Here is a 19,475-nt window from a genome sequence, read left to right as displayed (position 1 = left end):
TAGAAAAAAAAGCCTCAACCCTCCAAACTCTTCATATACTTAGTATTTGCAAGAAATATCCAAAGCTTGACAAGCCTGCTGTGGCAGGTTAGCTGTGATTGGCCAATCTGATGTAATGGGAGGTGTTTGGTGAACAACCATTTGATACAAGACGTAGTTGTTCAGCAGGACGCAGTAGTATGAGGGGAGTCAGATGTTATTTTGGGAACAAGGGAGTTGCCTTTGAGGGTCACTCTTGGCTCATGCTGACCTTCTTCTGGAGAAAATTATGGAGGCAAGTCTGTAAGACTGTCACTCTGTCCATTACAACTACTGAAGGACTCAATGAAAAGCACTCTGAAACAGGAGGTAGAGTTTTAGATCAAATAATAAAATAAGGCTTAAGTCTAAGGGTAGAGAAAGCTGTGAGTGGTGAGTATAAATACTGGCGCTGCCATCTTCCGCTGGTGATGTCATTTGGATGCTGGAGCTGCAGTAATTGAGGTCCCGACCATAGACCTGCCGGACTCCCCATCAAACACAGCTTTCACCCAGGAGACCAGTGTTCATGTCAAAAGTCAGTTTTGGGAAAGTATAATTTGATGTGTAGTTTGACTTTTCAGTTTGGCCCATGCCCCATCCACAAGTATGGAGGCGGTTGGGTTTACAGTATGACCTATACTGCAGCCAGCCACCAGGGGGCGATCAAGATGGTTCAGCCATATAGACTGTTTATGAATAATAGACGTAGTCAGCGTGACGTCACCCATTGGTTTGTGGCCTGTTGAAAGCATCAAGTTCAGCGTCATACTCGTCGCCATCTTGTGTCTCATTAACTGGAGCATTAACTGGGATGTTCATTTTGGCATAAAAACAAAAACAAAATGAACGTTACTTACCTAAGAAAAATGAACAGCGACTCCTTGGAGTGTCTGTTAGTCCAACCAAACGCTGCACAAGATAATGAACAAAACATTCAAATAAATGTCATTAAGTGAAAATACAGTGAAAGGGTCAAAGTTATGAGACCAAACTGGAAAATGTCCTTTTTATATGTAACTTTATTGACACGTTGCCGTGGATGCGCATTGTTCTGCTTCTCTCCTGATGGCGGCTTGCCTTGTTAGTGACCTGTCAATCAAAGGTAGCCACACCCCAAATCATACGATTCTTTATCTTCTATTTTCTTCTAATTGAACCATTATTTCTACTATTAACATCAAATTGTCTTGAAGAAGATTTTTTTACTAGTGATTGAGACCATAGTGTTGTCCTAAAAAAAATTCTGAGGTAATAAATCAAGTGAGGTTTTTTCTCATTTTGTATTGAAATGAATGGACCTAAATGCTTCTGCAGAAACCGTCAGCTCCCCCTGTTGGAATTTGTGGTAAAATGCAGTTTAAGGCACTTCCTGGTTTGCCTCCCTGCTCAGACCCGGAGGTTGCCGCCTGGTTTCAGCTTCATTTTGTGATGGTAAAATAACATGACTTTGGGTATGTGCTGAGTCCATGCCCACATTATGGAGGATGGTAGTGCATGGATGAATAATCCCTGTTAGAACAGAGATGTGGAGGCTGTTCAGTCACCTTACCAAGCAAAGTTATGTATATGGGAAAGAAGCAAACTGGAACCGCCACAGAAATAGTTCTAATTCAAGTCATTCTTCTTCCTTGTCAAATCCTGGCACACTATGTTCGTAGAGGCTAATGCAGCCCCAACCAACGTTATCAGATTTTGTAATGCTTCCTCTAGAGCCACAAAATGCTTTATACCACTTTTCCACATATGAAATTGTTCTCCCAGCCTGTAAACACACTTTAGTCTGTAAAATAAGTGGAGATCGGCACACTGCTGCTTCAAGGATGTCTTTGCCAAAGCAGACCTTAATGACTTAGTTCGTGGTTGAGTTCACATGCTTCCTTCACATCTCTCATTTTTGTAACCGGAGGAAAGGAATAGTTGAGCTTTTTGAATGTCATACCAGGAGTTAGTTTAGAAGGCCAATACAACTCTCATGTTTGTGCATGCAGAGGGGAAAAGTCTAAAATGATACATATACCAGCACCTCCAACGTTCATTAACAAGTTGTATTTTGTTTGTCTAATTTCATGCTCATACCATGAAGTTGTGGTGTGTGTGCTGTTGCGTGCTGTATTTCCCTCCGGGCTCTGTGACTTCCTGGAGCCTTATCGTCTCTGTGAGGTTGCCAGGCAACCAGCGGAAACTCCAGAAAGTCAGTGCACCTGGCTGCTGGTCGCCAAGGAATAGTTACAGCACATAACTCCCCAAACTCACTAAATGAGTGAGCAATAGGAGCGGTGGTAGGTGTATTTTTGAACTTTGGTGCGAGTCAGGCTGGCTGGCAGTAACTGGTCTTTATGTACCGTATAATCAGACATCCAATCATCGCTTCAACTTCCTATTTAATTCACAGAAACCAGCATGGTACAAATATTCTCGTCGTAGTCATGAAAAGAAAGTGTACGACCATATTTCCCTAGAATACAAAGAGGAGAGGTTTCTTTGAGTCTATATGCAGCTTCACTGCACACTGCACAAACTGACACAGTGCACAATGGACTGTTGATTAAAATTGTGTACTATTATGCCAGGTATTATAAATATGAAAATGCTGCAGCAACAGTGGATGCATGCAACGCATTCAGCTCTGCAGGAGTTTAGTTATTTACGTCTTCAGGAGCCTCTTAGTGGTAAATACTTTTACTTTTTCAAAAGGAAAAACTGGAGCAGATGCTTGCCAGACATTATCGGTTGTTTTTACTTTGGCATCACACAACTTTTATCACTTCATAGCCAGTCATCCAACAACACACTACAGTACAAGCTCCCCAGGAGGAAACGGATTTTGCTCCAGAATTAGTTTTGAAATTCGTCAATAATATGTCTCAGGTAAAAGTGCTGCTCATTAATGTGTTTCTGGGACATTAATGAGCAGCACAGGGGCTCCGCAAGGGACTGTTCTGGCTCCACTCCTGTTCACACTTTACACAGCGGACTTCATATAAGACATTTTCTTGAAAATAACCAAAGTCATTATCAAGAAAACCATGGAAAATGTCTAGATATCAACTCTTAAATTAAACTCTTATGAGCTAAAAAAAGCTATGAGCTTTTGTTTTTATCATTATATTTGTCCAAACAAATGTACCTTTAGTTGTACCAGGCATTAAAATGAACAAGAAACTGAAGAAAAATGACTTTATGTGTTAAATAGAGCATTTATGGAGTAGATTTTAAAATATTGAGATATATATCACTTGGCGAGATTAGCCAAGTATTATTGCAATATTATTAATAGGCCATATCTGCTCAGAGCACTACAGTGACTGTATTAAACTGGCTCCTGATTGGTTTCCTGTTGCTTTGGCTCCAGTTCAATACATAAACAATGGAACCAGAAATGGAAAAAAAATGCATATTGAGTTTTTTGGGTTGGAAACATTATTCTAAGCACTTTACATTATTTACATTTGACAGGTAACCACTGCGATAATGTAATTTTGGACTCTTGGACCATTTTTTCCATATTACATTATTCAAACAACCTGCTATTAATGTTTCTTTTTAACAGTTGCATTGGGTTCATCGCTGCTTAAGAACACATTACTGGCTCCAGCTCATTGTAGATTTATCTATTTGACAAGTAAAATAAATGTACTACATTAGTGACTAATGTGCCCTTTTAACAACACCTTTCTGCTGCTTTCTCTCCCCTGCAGGCACAAGCCCCCACGCCCCCACCAGCGTCCATGTGGTGGCGTCCTCCACCTGGGCCAACGTGTCCTGGGAGGCGGGCTATGACGGAGGCTTCCAGCAGACATTCTCAGTCTGGTATGGCCATGTGTGAGTCATCCCTGCATGCTTTGCTTCCTGCTTTTTTCTTCTTCCAATACTTTCTCCGTAGTTTTCTGAAAATGTCTTTTTCCAGTGTTGTGTTCAGAACAGTTGAGAAAAGATGGAAATACACGGAGATCCAGTGTGAGTGAGTTTTCGTCTCTAATCTTGGGGATTGCTGGAGGAACAGGGAACAGAAAGAAAGTTGCAACTAAACTGAACATTACCCGAAGTTCTCTGTCCTGCTGCTGCTGCTGCTGCTGCTGCTTTGCTGCTGCTTGACTGGTGGAAGGGTTGAAATGTTTCATTTATTAAAGGTGCTGCAAACAACATTCAGTGCATATATCTGCTGCAGAGTCTTCAGCTCTTGTTCTCATTCTTTACTAATCCCATAGGGGCTTGGTCAGGACCCCTTTTTCGCTATGTAACCCTATGTGACTCACATGCACTAACATGCATTAGCCAAACCAGCTACTACAACAAAGAACAGATAAACTCAGGAGCCCAGTACTCCACAATATCTTTATATAGTCAAAATATTGTTTGCTGCTATATTGCTAAATATACTGCTATACTGCTAAAAAAAATTTCTTCTTCTTTTCTCTTCTTTTCTTCTTTAACATATAGCACTCCTTAGCAATGACAGTTAGCTCTTAAAGTTATGTACTTACTCGATTCCTATGGTCTATGTCTAGTACCATCAGGTTGAATGCACTTATTGTAAGTCGCTTTGGACAAAAGCGTCTGCTAAATGACATGTAATGTAAAAAAAATGTAATATTGAAGTTCTGAATGTAATTTACATTTCCTTTAATTACTTGAGATTTTAGCCATCACTGGAACAGTATAATCTTAATAGTGCTGAAGTGATTTTTCATTTGTTAACCTTGCAAAAAGTGGAAAATATAAGTGTAATATAAAAATGATATATGAAATCAAAAGAGATCAAAGGTCTGTTAAAAAAATCTGGGTTGGGATGCAAGGGTTGAAACATATTAAAGTGTTGATATAAATTCAGTATTTTTATATCTTCTTGCTGTTTGAACCCAGTTTATCAAGGGAGCAATATTATTATTATTATTATTATTATTATTATTGTTAGTGTTAATAACAATAATAATAATAATTATCATCATCATCATAATCATTATAATATTAACAGTCCAAAAACATGCAACTTCATTGGTTTAATTGGTGACTCTAAATTGCCCATAGGTGTGTATGAGAGCGTCAATAGTTGTCTGTTTCTATGTTCAAAAGAAAAAAGAGATAAGGCCTGGTAGATTGGTCCAATGCATACTGGAGATTTCTTCCCAATCAGTACAATATCTGGGTATTTTTTTGAAAACTACAGATTTGCATACTGTATATAACATTTTGGCCAAATCATGACATAATGTGAGAATACTTTGCAGTTTCAAAAGCAGCTCATGTCTCTTCCTTGCAGTAAAAACTGCCCTTTAATTTGATAGTTACATTTTAAGATGTCCTGATCTGAACCAATGCACATGATCAACTATAATAAGCCCATCTGCTTTTTATTTTTTATTTTAACACATCATGCTTTATTAAAACAGCGAGGGAACCGCAGAGCAGAGCACCACAAAACAGACAGCATTAATTAATGATATTCACAGTGACAGCAAACATCCGTGAGTGATATGAGCAGAGCAGCTTTGGGTTGCATCCATCCTGAAGACATTTCTCAGGTGGTTCATCCCTCTAAAGTCCTGCTGCTGGATGAAAGGAGCGTTTAAACTTCAGTAGTTTGATGGAGGATGAGTCGCTTTCCACATTCTGTCCAAAACCTTCCTGCTAAAACAGATGTACACCGACTCTCTGGGATATAACTGTGTAAAATACTACAGGGTACTACTCCAAATATCTGTAAGCTGTGACACATGCTAAATGTTCTTAATACAAAGCTATTCAGCTGTCAAGCATATCTAAATTGGATTAGCGTTAGTAATTTAAATGGGGTCCTACTTTAGGCTAAGTGTGTGTAGTGAAAAAAAACTTCAGCCGATACTTAATATAAAGGAACTCAGTTCTGGACTAGGGGCAAATAATTATTCCTCTTCTATTGAAACCTATTTTTTCATAATGTGTGCAGCTCACAGTAGCAATGATGAAATGATGAAATCAAAATATTTCAGGAGGTGATGTGTTGCATGATAAATACTACATTTCCTGCAAAATAAGAACTTTTAAACACACATACATCCTTATTTCTTGTTCATTTTAATGCCTGGTACAACTAAAGGTACATTTGTTTGGATAAATATAATGATAACAACAAAAATAACTCATAAGAGTTTAATTTAAGAGCTGATATCTAGACTTTTAACATGGTTTTCTTAATAATAACCAAAATTATTATCAATAAAACCATGAAAATGTCTACATATCCACCCTTGTTTTCTCCTTGCTTTCTTGTCCATTTAATCCCAAATTTTCCCAGACATGAAAATATCCAAATCATGTGTCATTAGTGGCCCTTTGAAAAAATCAACCATTATTTTTAAAGATTAAAAAAATAGGTGTTCGGCCCCAATTGTGACCGGTGGGATAAGTTGTATCTACCATTTTTACACTACATTAACATATTTCTCCCATGCAGTCATTAAAATTATTTTATTTCCCATTTCAGTTATTAATTAGTAATTAATTAAAGCTGATATCTAGCATATCCTGCAGGGAAAGAGCCTGATAGAGGTCTGGACATCACAGGACTCACTTTGTTTACACCGCCATTTTGGCAGGAAAAGCGTGAGTCAAATGAATGGCTTACATCAGGTGAAGAAACTAGTTATTAGCAGTCATTTGTGCACCAAGTGCTGTGCTTTCCTTCCTTGCTTTTTAATTTCAAGTGATCACTAATTAGCTCAACAATGTTCTTTGTTTAATCCATACAAAAACTTAGCAGCACAGAGCTCAGAGCCAAGGAACTCTGATTTCTAGCTGATATCTAGCCGTTCTCCATGGTTTTCTTGATAATGATTTTGGTTATTATCAAGAAAACCATGGAAAATGTCTAGATACCAGCTCTTAAATTAAACTCTTATGATCTATTTTTGTTGTTATCATTATATTTGTCCAAACAAATGTACCTTTAGTTGTACCAGGCATTAAAATGAACAAGAAACTGAAGAATATAATGGTCTAATAATTTGTTCCATGACTGTAGATGCATACTCTTACCAAGGTTATAATAGTTTTGGATTTTTCATTAGTTTAAGGTTTAATTTCGTTGTGAAGTTTTTTTTTTCAAAGTCAGTTAGTTTTCATTCGTTTTTAGATTGAGTTTGCTCGCTTTGATTAGTTTTTATCTTTTGGAAAATGCTTAGTTTTAGTTTAGTTTTTATTAGTTTTAGTGTTAGTTTTAGTTTTTTTTGTAATGGGGTATTTGTTGGGTGGGAGATTCAATAAGGTCATAATAAATGTTTCCTTTATTTCCTTTGTCTGATCCATCTCAGCTCCAATAAGTTTAATAAGTCATAAAACCAAATAGATGAAATAGATTTTATATCAACCAAAAACGTTTACGTATGAAAAAAGTTGACAAAAACGTTATTTTCACTACAATTTTAGTTTAAAAAACTCTCATTTTTATTTTGATTTCAGTTAACGAAAATGTTTTTTCAATTCTAGTTTCCGTTATTTCGTTAGTTTTCGTTAATTATACCAACCTTGACTCTTACACCAGACATTTACAGTTTAGTGTTGCAGCTGCTGCATGTGCACAGTTTTCTGCTGTATTTGGTGATCAGGTGCAGTCAACGCTGAATGTATGGCATGGGCAAACAGCAAACCGCAAAAGCTGGGCGCAGCATGGGCTTATTACCATCAAGTGACAGTCATGTTGTGTACAAATGAAAATTCATGAATTGTAATTTTACAATGATGTAATGTTGCATCACTGATGGAACTGCAACTATACTTAAGATTGTATCCTTGTACAGAATTAAACAGTTTTTTTGATCACTTTGACCTCGTAGAACCTGATTATGTAATAACTTCCCGATAGTGTAATAAAAATCTGCACTTGAGTCCATTGAAAATGTAATAAAACCTGGTAATGTAATAACTTCCCGATAATGTAATAAAGTCCATTTCCCAATAATGTAATACACTTTTTTTTTTTTTTTTTACCAATAATGTAATAAAGTATAACATTAATGGGAGGTTATTACATTATCAGGTTAGCCTTCATTTCCCAAGTCCTGATAATGTAATAATTCCCCAATATTGTAATAATTTAACAGCAGACCACCCATTACTTGGGTTCAAGTGGTGATACTGTGTATCAAGTCTAGCTCAAGAGCTCTAGCGCCACCAACAGGTCAAAGTTGAATGTTTATAAACTTTTGACGCGTTTTTCATCCGTTTTTCACGAACGAGGTATCCATGACAACCGAATGCATTCAACAGCTTCTTGAAATCTAAAGGTGCTTGGTGTTGTACTTTATTACATTATTGGTAAAAAAGTGTATTACATTATTGGGAAATACACTTTATTACATTATCGGGAAGTTATTACATTATCAGGTTTTATTACATATTCAATGGACTCAAGTGCAGATTTTTATTACATTATCGGGAATTTATTACATTATCAGGTTCTACAGACCTCCACCCCCATTATCTGTTTTAAATCTTCCCTGTCTGTCCGCTCACCTCTCGTCCCGACGCCCACAGGCTGAAGAGGGAGCATTTAGGTCCACATGACTGGCTCTCCGTACCCGTGCCTGGAGGCCATGACTGGATGGTGGTGCCCGGCTTGGAGCCAGAGACAACATACCAGTTCAGCATCCTGGCCCAAAACAAGCTTGGCACAGGCCCTTTCAGCGAGGTTGTCACTGTGAACACACTAGGTGAGTGCACTCACTGCGGCAAACCGATCCAATAATAAAATGGCTTTTACAGGCATACAGCTAGAATGAGGAGAAAGCTTGTTACTTGAAACAAAACACCAAGAATCGTTTCTGTTTCTGCATTGTTTATATCTTAACCCTTTGATGCACAAAATGGGTCTAAAGTGACCGTATATGTGTGAGTTTTTATACTCTATATCTTTGCAATAAATTATTTTCATCATTCAGTATTACAGGTTTTCCTCAATTAGTTTGTTTTTGATCATCATACATCCTCATTTTATGTTTTCCTTTATTCATTTTTAATAAAATCAATTTTTGTGTCACTACTCTTCTCATGCACAACGTGGATCAAAAATGACCCATATCCATTTTTTTTAGCTAAGTAGCTTGTTAAGCTAGCTACTTAGCTAACTTCTTGGCTAAGTATTTAGCTAAGTAGTTTGCTAAGCTAACTACTTAGCTAACTTCTTGTCAAATAACTTGATAAGCTAACTACTTAGCTAACTTCTTGGCTAAGTAACTTGCTAAGCTAACCACTTAGCTAACGTCTTGGCTAAGTAGTTAGCTTAGCAAGTTACTTAGCCAAGTAGTTAGCTATTTAATAATACAAAAAAAATTTTTCTTCATAAAGTATGAGAGGCAAAATGGAAATAATGATCTGTTGATATCAAAAACAAGATATTTAAAGAATACTTGGAATATTCAATCATGAAATAAGTTGATATCAAAAGATAGAGCACAGAAAAACACAGCAGCTTTAAATAACATGGGAAATGAATGTGGGTCATTTTTGACCCATGTTGTGCATCAAAGGGTTAAGCACTTTTGTGTGAACCAGCTAAAGTTTCCTCGTAAAAAAAAAAGTTATTCTCATCTACATTTGAACATTTCCAGATAAGGAATTTGTCTCAAAGCAAAAAAGACGGATGCTACAGCACTGTGAGAGTGCTTAGGTTAATATAAATATGAACTATATCCTATATAAACATATATATGAAGATATTATATATGGTCACAATTGTGGCCAAACATAAAACACACTTTTCCACCTATTTTTCCATGAAAATCTTTAAAAATAATGGTTGGTTATTTCAAAGGGGCACTAATAACACATGATTTGGATATTTTCATGTCGGGGGGGGAAAAAAGGGATTAAATGGGTTAAATGAACAAGAAAGCAAGGAGAAAAATAGGATGGTCCAATAATTTCCCCTCAGATTTAGTGTTTTTATCTTGTTTTTAGACACACCGTTTTTGCAGTGTAGAATGGTATTTTATAAACTTCTGTGCTGTAAAAGGAGTCTTACAAGTTAGTGTTTCACGCCTCAGCTCTGGAAAATCCGCACAACACCCTCTGTGTGAGCACAGGCCGTGTGATGTTTCACACACAGAATCAGATGCATCCCAGCTGCAGAGTATCATGATGATTTTTTTTTTTTTACAAGCTTTCATTTCCCTGTTGGCTGCATTTCTACAGGTGTTTAGCCAAAATCTTTGAACAAATGCAAAGCATGCTACATAGCTGAGGAGTATTTAGGGAGGAGACATCCAATAAATCTGGTTCAGTGAACATTATTGACCCTCCTAACCCTCTGAGCCTCTCCGGGCCAGTCAGTGAGTTAGTGAGGGAATAAATCAGAGAACATTTTGTTTTATGGCCCTAAAACACTAAATTTTATACTGGACAAATGTGTACTTGAAATATGAATTGCAGTTACTTTCTATGCATTGAACTGCAGGCCTATATTTGCTTTCCACATTGTATCAAACCTGATATAATTGTAATACCATTTCTGCAAACCTTGTTTCTGCATTATTAAAGTTAGATAAAAGTAATGTAGGTGATTGTTAGTGAGGTTGTTTAACCAGTCAGTCAGATAAAAGTCTAAAAACTTGAAAGTGTTATATACAGTCATGGAAAAAAATATTAGATCATTGTTTTCTCCCATTTCTTGTTCATTTTAATATCTGGTACAACTAAAGGTACATCAACAAAAATACAAAAATAGTTCATAAGAGTTTAATTTAAGAGCTGATATCTAGACAAGGTACCAAGGTTTTCTTGATAATAACCAAAATCAATCAAATAAAAAATAATAGAAAAGAACATGGAAAATGGATGGAATGGAATATCAGCACTTAAATTAAACTCTTATGAGCTATTTTTGTTGTTATTATTATATTTGTCCAAACAAATGTACCTTTAGTTGTACCAGGCATTAAAATGAACAAGAAATTGGAGAAAACACGGGTGGTCTGATATTCTTTTCCATGAGTGTAGAAAAAATTAGTAATTTCAGCCATAATTGTTTACATATTAAAAAACGGTATATTGTACATTACTCAATAACATTCGGATATAATCACAAAATTGTATACTTTACTATACTGATGATGCCATTTACATCACAACTGCTGAGCTACTTGTTCTAAATGTGAGGTGCAGTGATCAGAGAAAGGTGCAGCGATGAAACTTGTTGCTCTCACTGCTCTCTCTTTCTGCCCTTCGCCAAAGCAAATAATGGAGTATTTAGTTGATTACCAGCAAAGCTCCAAATATGGTATTACAGACAACCCTACAAAATCAATACAGAGTGGTGTTCCTTCTTCCACAAAACCATCAGTGACCAAAAAGTGCCGACAACAGTGGAAAAGAAATGGTCTGTTTACCAGAGAACAGCCGAGAAGTTTTCTTTTGCTGTTCCGCCAACTTACAGAATCAATGTTTATTAACCACGGCTCAGTAAATCTGCTGCTGACAGTTGTTATTATAAGGCGGTGAAATCAACAGCACAAACTTTAATTTGCTGCATCTTGACACTGCCCTGTTTTTATTATATCACATATGAGTTTACTGAAATATAACACACACAACAAGACATTTCAGTTGTGTTCTGTGCACTTTTTAACTAAGAAAACTAGAATATGAGAACCACAGTGTAAAACAGGGGTCTCAAACTCAAATTACCTGGGGGCTGCTGGAGGCAGTATCAAAATAACCAAAAAATAAATAAAAAATTACTCAAAAAAGACACAAAATGACAAGAAAATGACATAAAATGACTAAAAAAAGACACAAAATGACAAAAAAAACAGACACAAAATTATTTAAAAAAGACACAAAATGTCCCCAAAAAAGACACAAAATGACAAAAAAAGACACAAAATGACAAAAAAGACACTGAATTACCAAAAAAGACATAAAATTATTTTAAAAAAGATAAAATTATTTAAAAAAAGACACAAAATTATTTAAAAAAGATACAAAATTATAAAAAACGACACAAAATTATCAAAAAAAGTAAATAAAGGGACCTTCCACACACAACACGGTAAATTGCCATTCATATAAAACTCACATTAAACTTTCATATCAAGGTGGGGGCCACAAAATATCGTCACGAGGGCCGCAATTGGCCCGCGGGCCGCAAGTTTGAGACCAGTGGTGTAAAAGCTTGAACCAGGCTTTGGCTGAACTGAATCATTACGCATTGTATTAGTCCTTACAGCAGTGAGAAAGGGACACTCATTAAGTATAAATGAAGCTGTCACAGATTATTACTTAAAGATAAGTGACGTGCTGAAAATTGGGATAACTGTTCACGCTTCATCACCTTTTGTGTCAGCCAAGGAGAAGATAGAAAGAAGAAAAGTCATTCAACCAGGGGCCGCTTGTTGTCTCTCCGTCCTTTAAAAATATCTTTACACCAACCATTTGTCATATTGGATGACATACAGTCATGGCCAAAAATATTGGCACCCCTGCACTTCTGTCAGATAATGCACCATTTCTCCCAGAAAATTGTTGCAATTGCAAATGCTTTGTTATTCACATGTTTATTTCTTTTGTTTGCATTGGAACAACACAAGAAAAGCAGAGAAAAAAAAGCCAAATCTGATCATTCCACACAGAACTTCAAAAATGGACTGGACAAAATTATTGGCACCCTCATCTTAATATTTGGTAGCACATCCTTTGGAAAAAATAACTGAAATCAATCATTTCCTGTAACCATCAATGAGTTTCTAACACCTTTCTACTGGAATTTTGGACCACTCTTCTTTTGCCAACTGCTCCAGGTCTCAGATTTGAAGGGTGCCTTCTCCCTCTTCTGCTGTTTTAAGATCTCTCCACAGGTCTTCTATGAGATTTAGATCTGGACTCATTGCTGGACACTTCAGAACCCTCCAGTGCTTATCTTCAACCATTTCTGGGTGCTTTTGAAGTGTGCTTTGTGTCATTGTCCTGCTGGAAGAGCCATGACCTCTGATGGAGACCCAGCTTTCTGACACTGGGCCCTACATTGCACCCCAAAATTCTCTGGTAGTCTTCAGATTTCATGATGCCATGCACACAGTCAAGGCATCCAGTGCCAGAAGCAGCAAAGCAACCCCAAAACATCTGTGAACCTCCACCATGTTTGACCGTAGGGACCGTGTTCTTTTCTTTGAAGGCCTCATCTTTTCATTTTCTGTAAACAGTACAATGATGTGCTTTACCAAAAAGCTCTACTTTGGTCTTATCTGTCCACAGGACGTTCTCCCAGAATGACAAACAAAAGCAATAAACATGTGAACACCAAAGCATTTGTAATTGCAACAATTGTCTGGGAGAAGCGGTGCATTATCTGGCAGAAGTGCAGGGGTGCCAATATTTTTGGCCATGACTGTATCTATTAAAGTTTAATGCTTTTTTTTTTGTTGAAAGAAAAAATGGTGTTACAGCTAATATTTTGGATACCATCTACAGCTAACTATTTGCTTTTAATAGAGATCACCTTGAATTAGTAAATGAGGGTAATGGTAAGTAGCTAAAGGGGAACCCCAACTTAATTAAGAATACCAATGTTATTTCCATGGCCTCAGACAGTTCAATCAATATACAGTCATGGAAAAAAATATTAGACCACCATTGTTTTCTTCAGTTTCTTGTTCATTTTAATGCCTGGTACAACTTAAGTGAAAAATATAATGATAACAACCAAAGTAGCTCATAAGAGTTTAATTTAAGCTGATATCTAGACATTTTTCATGGTTTTCTTGATAATGATTTTGGTTATTATAAAGAAAACTATAGATAATGTCTAGATATCAGCTTAAATTAAACTCTTATGAGCTATTTTTGCTGTTATCATTATATTTGTCCAAACAAATGTACCTTTCGTTGTACCAGGCATTAAAATAAACAAGAAACTGAATCAAACAATGGTCTAATATTTTTTTTCATGAATTTATGTTAACATGAGCTACTCTCTCTCAAAGCCAGGAACCATAAAAAGTAAGTCTCAAACATAGAAATAGAAACAAAATCAATAAAGCGGACATTTCCATTCAAATCAACATAGCAGAATTATCAGATTAGCAATACCAATTTTCATGTTTCCCAACACCATTGAAAATACCTGTTGTAATGAAGTGTAGTGGTAGCAAATCATCTGATGTCAAAATCATGTCAGAGAAGAGATGAGAAGTTTTGTTTTGAAACAAAATTTTTAACTGAGCCATGTTGGTTTTGAAAAAGCTAACTCTTATATAAAAGCAAACTTTCATATCAAGGTGAGGGCCACAAAATACCGTCACGAGGGCCGCAATTGGCCCGCGGGCCGCGAGTTTGAGACCCATGGACTAGATAGCATCATACCGGCCACAAATAGACTGTAGGATGGTTGTGGATTGACTGTGAGATAGCAATATGAAATGTTTATGAAATGATTGTAAGGAATGCAAGGATTCAGAGATGAAGTCATGTAAAAGATAAGTAATGTGAATTGTATGCATGTGTTGGAGATGCATCTGTTATAAAATCTTAATTACATCTATTCACACTCTAGTTCTGCTACATGTCAGTGTCAAAGTGTAAAGGAGGGCTGATTCACTGCTAACATGCTGCATGTGGATCTGCTCACTGAATATATAACTGAGTTACTCACACATTCTCAACCCTGATGTGCTCTTCCAGTATTTCCTATAAGTACCCCTGAACCATTGGTGCTGCTTACCCCACCACGGTGCCTCACAGCCAATCGCACGCAGCAGGGAGTCCTGCTCACCTGGATCCCACCTGCCAATCATACAGCACCTATCCAGCATTACGTCATGGAGTTCCGTCTGGGGGAGCGATGGGAGGTCTTGGACGACAGCATTCCTGCTGGGGAGACGGACTTGCTTGCCCGGGACCTCATCCAGGTAAAAAATCAGGAAATACAACTGTCAACCTTACACTTTAGACCTTTAGCTTGCTCAAGGCTAGAGAGATGTCTGGAATGTGGTTTAAATATACTGTATATTACAATTTGCAGAGTCAAGGTTTACGCTGCTAAAATCAGGAAATCCAACTATGACCTGATGTTAAATGTGTTGGACTACCAATAGTACAATAATTGTCACACTCGTCACCTTTGTGTGCAGAGATTTGAGAAATATGAATCCAGCAAAAGAATGTCTAATGTGGCAAGCAGCCTGTGTAATATGCTGTTTAACAGCAATTGGCAAAGTGCCTATTTATCTGCAGAAATATGCACAGTATATACTAATTACGGTTTCATATTTACCATGGTTCTAGTTCAAGAGAGGTAAAAAGATATTACTAGAGTACCCTGAGAAGATCCAGTTGATTTAGGGAGGGGAAGCAGCCTTCAGCCTGGAAATACTAGCAACTCTCGTGGCAATTTTGACAACTGCACTAAGTTAATGGGTGAGCTGGCCAAACACAAAGCACTCAATACTCTGTTCAGCAAGTTTTATGAGCACATTCGTGTTCCATACACCGCACAATCCCGAATGGCTCTTTCACAGTACAACAAAGTCCCATACACCGCTCGACTTATATCTGTTGTATTTCCCAGCATTGATTCTTCAGCAAGTCTCAATGTGGTCCTATCTTCCTGCCCTAAACATCACATCAGGACAGAGCCCACTGGTCTACATGTTCCCCTCTCTCATGGTGTTATCAGAGTTAAGTTCACAGAGTGTGTTCCCACAATGCCTTGCGTCTTGAATATCAAGTAGGTCGCCGCCTACTTCATGTCCCACCATGCAGGAAACACCAAATTTCCTTCACACCCCTTTCATAGTTCTGTTTCATGCCGGGACATTTACGGCTCTGTAATGTCTCGCCTCCACTATGAACACGCACGATCAAATGATCCCACCAATTTTACGCCTCCAGAGGTCACAGAGGCAGGAAATTGGTGGGACTGTTGGAACGGGCCATCGAGGCAAAGTGGGATATTTGACGTTGCGCGTGACGTCTAACAAACACCTCCCACTTGGTCCAACAGTCATTGAGTCACTGTTCAGCTGCACAACTACTGCAGCCACTGTTGCTAACTGGGCACCGCGTCTGCCGATTATTGTAAACAAACCGGCATGCTAATTGTACACTTGGTGTCTGCCGCGATTGTAAACAAGCCGGCATTGCTTACTGTGCAAAACGTCTATCCTCCAGTCCAGGAGGCATTGGAGAACTAGAGGGACATGTATAGCATGTTCCTCCTGATTGCGGGAGAAGATTAGGATGCCGTCGAAATATACAAAAACAAAAAGGTTCAGCATGTCCCGAAGGACGTCATTTATCAGGGCTTGGAAGATGGCAGGGGCCATTAGTCCAAATACTCAAAATGGCCGAGCGGGGTGTTAAATTCGGTCTTCCACTCATCTCCCTCACTGATCCGCACCAGGTGATCGGCATTGCTGAGATGAAGCTTGGAGAAAACTGTAGCAGAGTGGAGAGAGTGGAAGGCAGAGTCAATGAGTGGAAGGGAATACTTGTTTTTAATAATAATAATGTCGTTCAAACCACTGTAGTCAATTTTGGGGAGAGAGAAACAGCGAACACACAGAGAAACAGGCTGAAAAACAGACCCATGACAGTACTAGTCTCATATAGCCAGACCAGGGGATAGTTTTGGCCGACCAATTATCATTTCGGATGATGGGAATAAACACCTGGCTTGTTTGATTTCCTACAACCAATCACAGTGGTCTCGAGCTAATGCATAAAGCCTAAGAAGCAGCAACAGTGCAATTGCAAAAAAAGATAGCTGAAGGAGAAGAGAATTCTGTCTGAAATTGGTGGCCAATGTCATGCTTTTCCCAACAGTCGACATCTGGTGAGTCACACTAGAATGGACACAATTCTGAAAATAAGACCCGAGTTTAAGAGTTTCCTTAGAAAAACATCGATTCACGTCATCAAGTCATGATCAGTCTTCAAAAGTAATTAGATTTAACCCTCTGGAGTCTCCAAAAGCACCAAAGCATGAATTGTTGACTCCGTCCAGACTAGAAAACAAAGCAGCGTGGAGCCCTACTGTAAATTTACCTCTAAAGTTCTGGCTGTAAACTCCATGAGGCCAGTTTCAGTTTGATGATGATATACCAAGTAAAACTGGAGACAAGCTCAAATATATTTAGTATAAAATGATAGAACTGGATGTAACCCTCTTATATGTTATATTTGACACCTTTGTTCACATTTGCAACATTTTAAATTATTTCTTGAGCATAGTAGTGTTTTGAAAGTTAAAAAAAAAGATGCAAAATCACATTTTATGTTGGACTAAAGGACTAAAAAAGACACAAAATGACTAAGAAAAGACACAAAATTACAAAGAAAGACACAAAATGACAAAAAAGACACAAAATGACTAAAAGAAGACACAACAGACACAAAAAGACACAAAATGAGACACCAGAGAAGACACAAAATGACAAAAAATGACAAAAAAAAGACACAAAAAGACATGAAAAGGATTCAAAAATGGACAAAGACTCCAAAGAGTTAAGTAACTAAAATTAATTTCTTCCTGTTTGCTCATTCCCATCTGTATTGTTTCAACACTGTATGCTACTGGAGGTTTCTCAGTCCAGAAAAAAACTTAATTTAAAACCTGAACAAAACTCAACATGGTGAAAATGTTCAGACTGCAGGGGAAGGATGCCCAGTGTGCTGTCAATACTTTAAATTACAGACTCTGCATATGTATGATAATGTGCTGCCACATCCACCTTTGTTGTCATAGTAACATTGCAGGTGTGCACAAGCTGCCTGAGCTCACTTTCTGACCATCTCTGTGGGTTTTACTCCTTGTTCTTACTATTTTATGTTGTGTCTAACGTGCAGAACACACGTTCACTTCTGCAGGTCTGCAACAGGCTTAAACTGAGCAAGAGGTGAAGTCAGATAAAATGTAATACACTATCAATATGAATTATGAATGCCACATGCTATAATAGAAGACATAATTTCACCACAGCGAAAGGGAAATCAATATATCTTTCCTGATTTATGCTTCATGACTTTTTTCAGCATTCCACATCTTTGCTCACGTCGGCTACTTCTCCTGCCACGACATGTTTGAGCTTCTTTCTTTAATCTAACTACCACTGTCAGCTCCATGCAGACGCTTTCATCTCTCCTTCCATTGCACAGCAAACACCCACACACACTTCTCTCCAGCTCTCTCACCACATACACAATGCACCTATCTTGTGTAACTTTTTTCCTGCACATTTCTTACTGCATCAGTTGAAGTAATTTGACCAGCGGGGATGCTCTGTTGGGTTGTCTGTATGTATAAGTGGTGGTGAGATGTTCACTATGACACACTTCTCCACATTCAGAGCTGACGACTCAGTCCACAACACGTTTATCAGAAGGTTTCTGAGTGTTCTGACAGCAGTCCAGTAAATTTTGCACCCTGCTGAAGTGTCCGTGAGCAAGGCACTGCCTGAATCTCTACCAGCTCATCCTGCAACAAGAACATGAAGAAGAGCTTCTAACAGGCTTCATATGTCATTTTATCATGACTTAGTCATGGCTTATTTATCCTTCTTATGCCACACTAACAATACATTATGATAGTCATGTAATAACTTAAGTTTCTCTTAATCATTTTCTATGAAAATTATATTTGCTGATCATGAATGGTCAAATGGTGCATCACTTTAAATGTTGCTGCCACAAGGACTTGTGGGACGACATTAAGCATGTTTCCACTTAGTACTTTTTGGAAAGTGGTTGAGTTTTTTGGCTCTGTCCACTAGTTAGTTCCCCTCGGCCTCTGTTCCCATACAGGTACGTACAGGTTTGTAGCGGCTAACAAACCGAGTTCCAATGTAATAACAGACCGACGCAGCAAGCAGTGTTGCCAACTTAGCAACTTTGTCTCTATATTTAGCGACTATTCAGACCCTCTAGAAACTATTTCTCAAAAAGGCGATGAGCGATAAATCTAGCAACTTTTTCTGGTGTTATTGGAGACTTTTGGAGACCCGTTCCTACTCTTCTTAATGAGTAGCAGGCGCCGTCCCAAAGCACTCACAAGCGGCCCAGTCCTCCTGCAGCAGTCTCTCCCAGCTGCAGTCAGAGCAGGAGATGTTAAGCCCTCAGCGTCCAGTCTGCACCAGTCTGAAAATGAATCACGCATTCGCAAAATCGCCGCTCAGTATCGGCTCAGAAAGTACCAACCCGAGGTAGGTACTTTCTGAGCCGCAACCTGATCCGCCAAACGGTGAAGTTCGGCGGATCTTGGGTTAATCCTCTCTCCCAAGTCACACCCATAGCAGTGCACTAGAGGGAAAGTACCAAATGGAAACGCGCCTATTATCTCCTATTCCTTCTATAAAGGATAATCCCTATGCTAAAGGCGATAAGAAAGGAAGCACTGAAGCCCCTTTCCATAGCATTATTATTATTATTATCATTAGAGAATTCGACCAATTGCCACTCGGATGCTTCTGGGTCATTTCAGTTAGTTAGAA

The 19,475-nt window shown here is 38.1% G+C and overlaps 1 protein-coding gene across 1 annotated transcript in view; it reads left to right on the top strand.

The window, feature by feature from the left end:
* LOC131987140 (protein turtle homolog B-like) overlaps window positions 1–19,475 on the top strand; it is a 175,897-nt gene that overhangs the window by 118,595 nt on the left and 37,827 nt on the right. Inside the window, exons 12-14 of the mRNA XM_059352310.1 lie at window positions 3,720–3,831; window positions 8,533–8,708; window positions 14,671–14,897. Coding sequence (XP_059208293.1) covers window positions 3,720–3,831; window positions 8,533–8,708; window positions 14,671–14,897 — 515 coding nt within the window. The remainder of the gene's footprint in view (window positions 1–3,719; window positions 3,832–8,532; window positions 8,709–14,670; window positions 14,898–19,475) is intronic.

Source organism: Centropristis striata, chromosome 15 (assembly GCF_030273125.1).
Source record: "Centropristis striata isolate RG_2023a ecotype Rhode Island chromosome 15, C.striata_1.0, whole genome shotgun sequence".
In the NCBI taxonomy this organism is placed as follows: Eukaryota; Metazoa; Chordata; class Actinopteri; order Perciformes; family Serranidae; genus Centropristis; species Centropristis striata.
The sequence above is the reverse complement of the archived record's forward strand: the minus strand, read 5'-3'. Positions and strand labels throughout refer to the sequence as shown.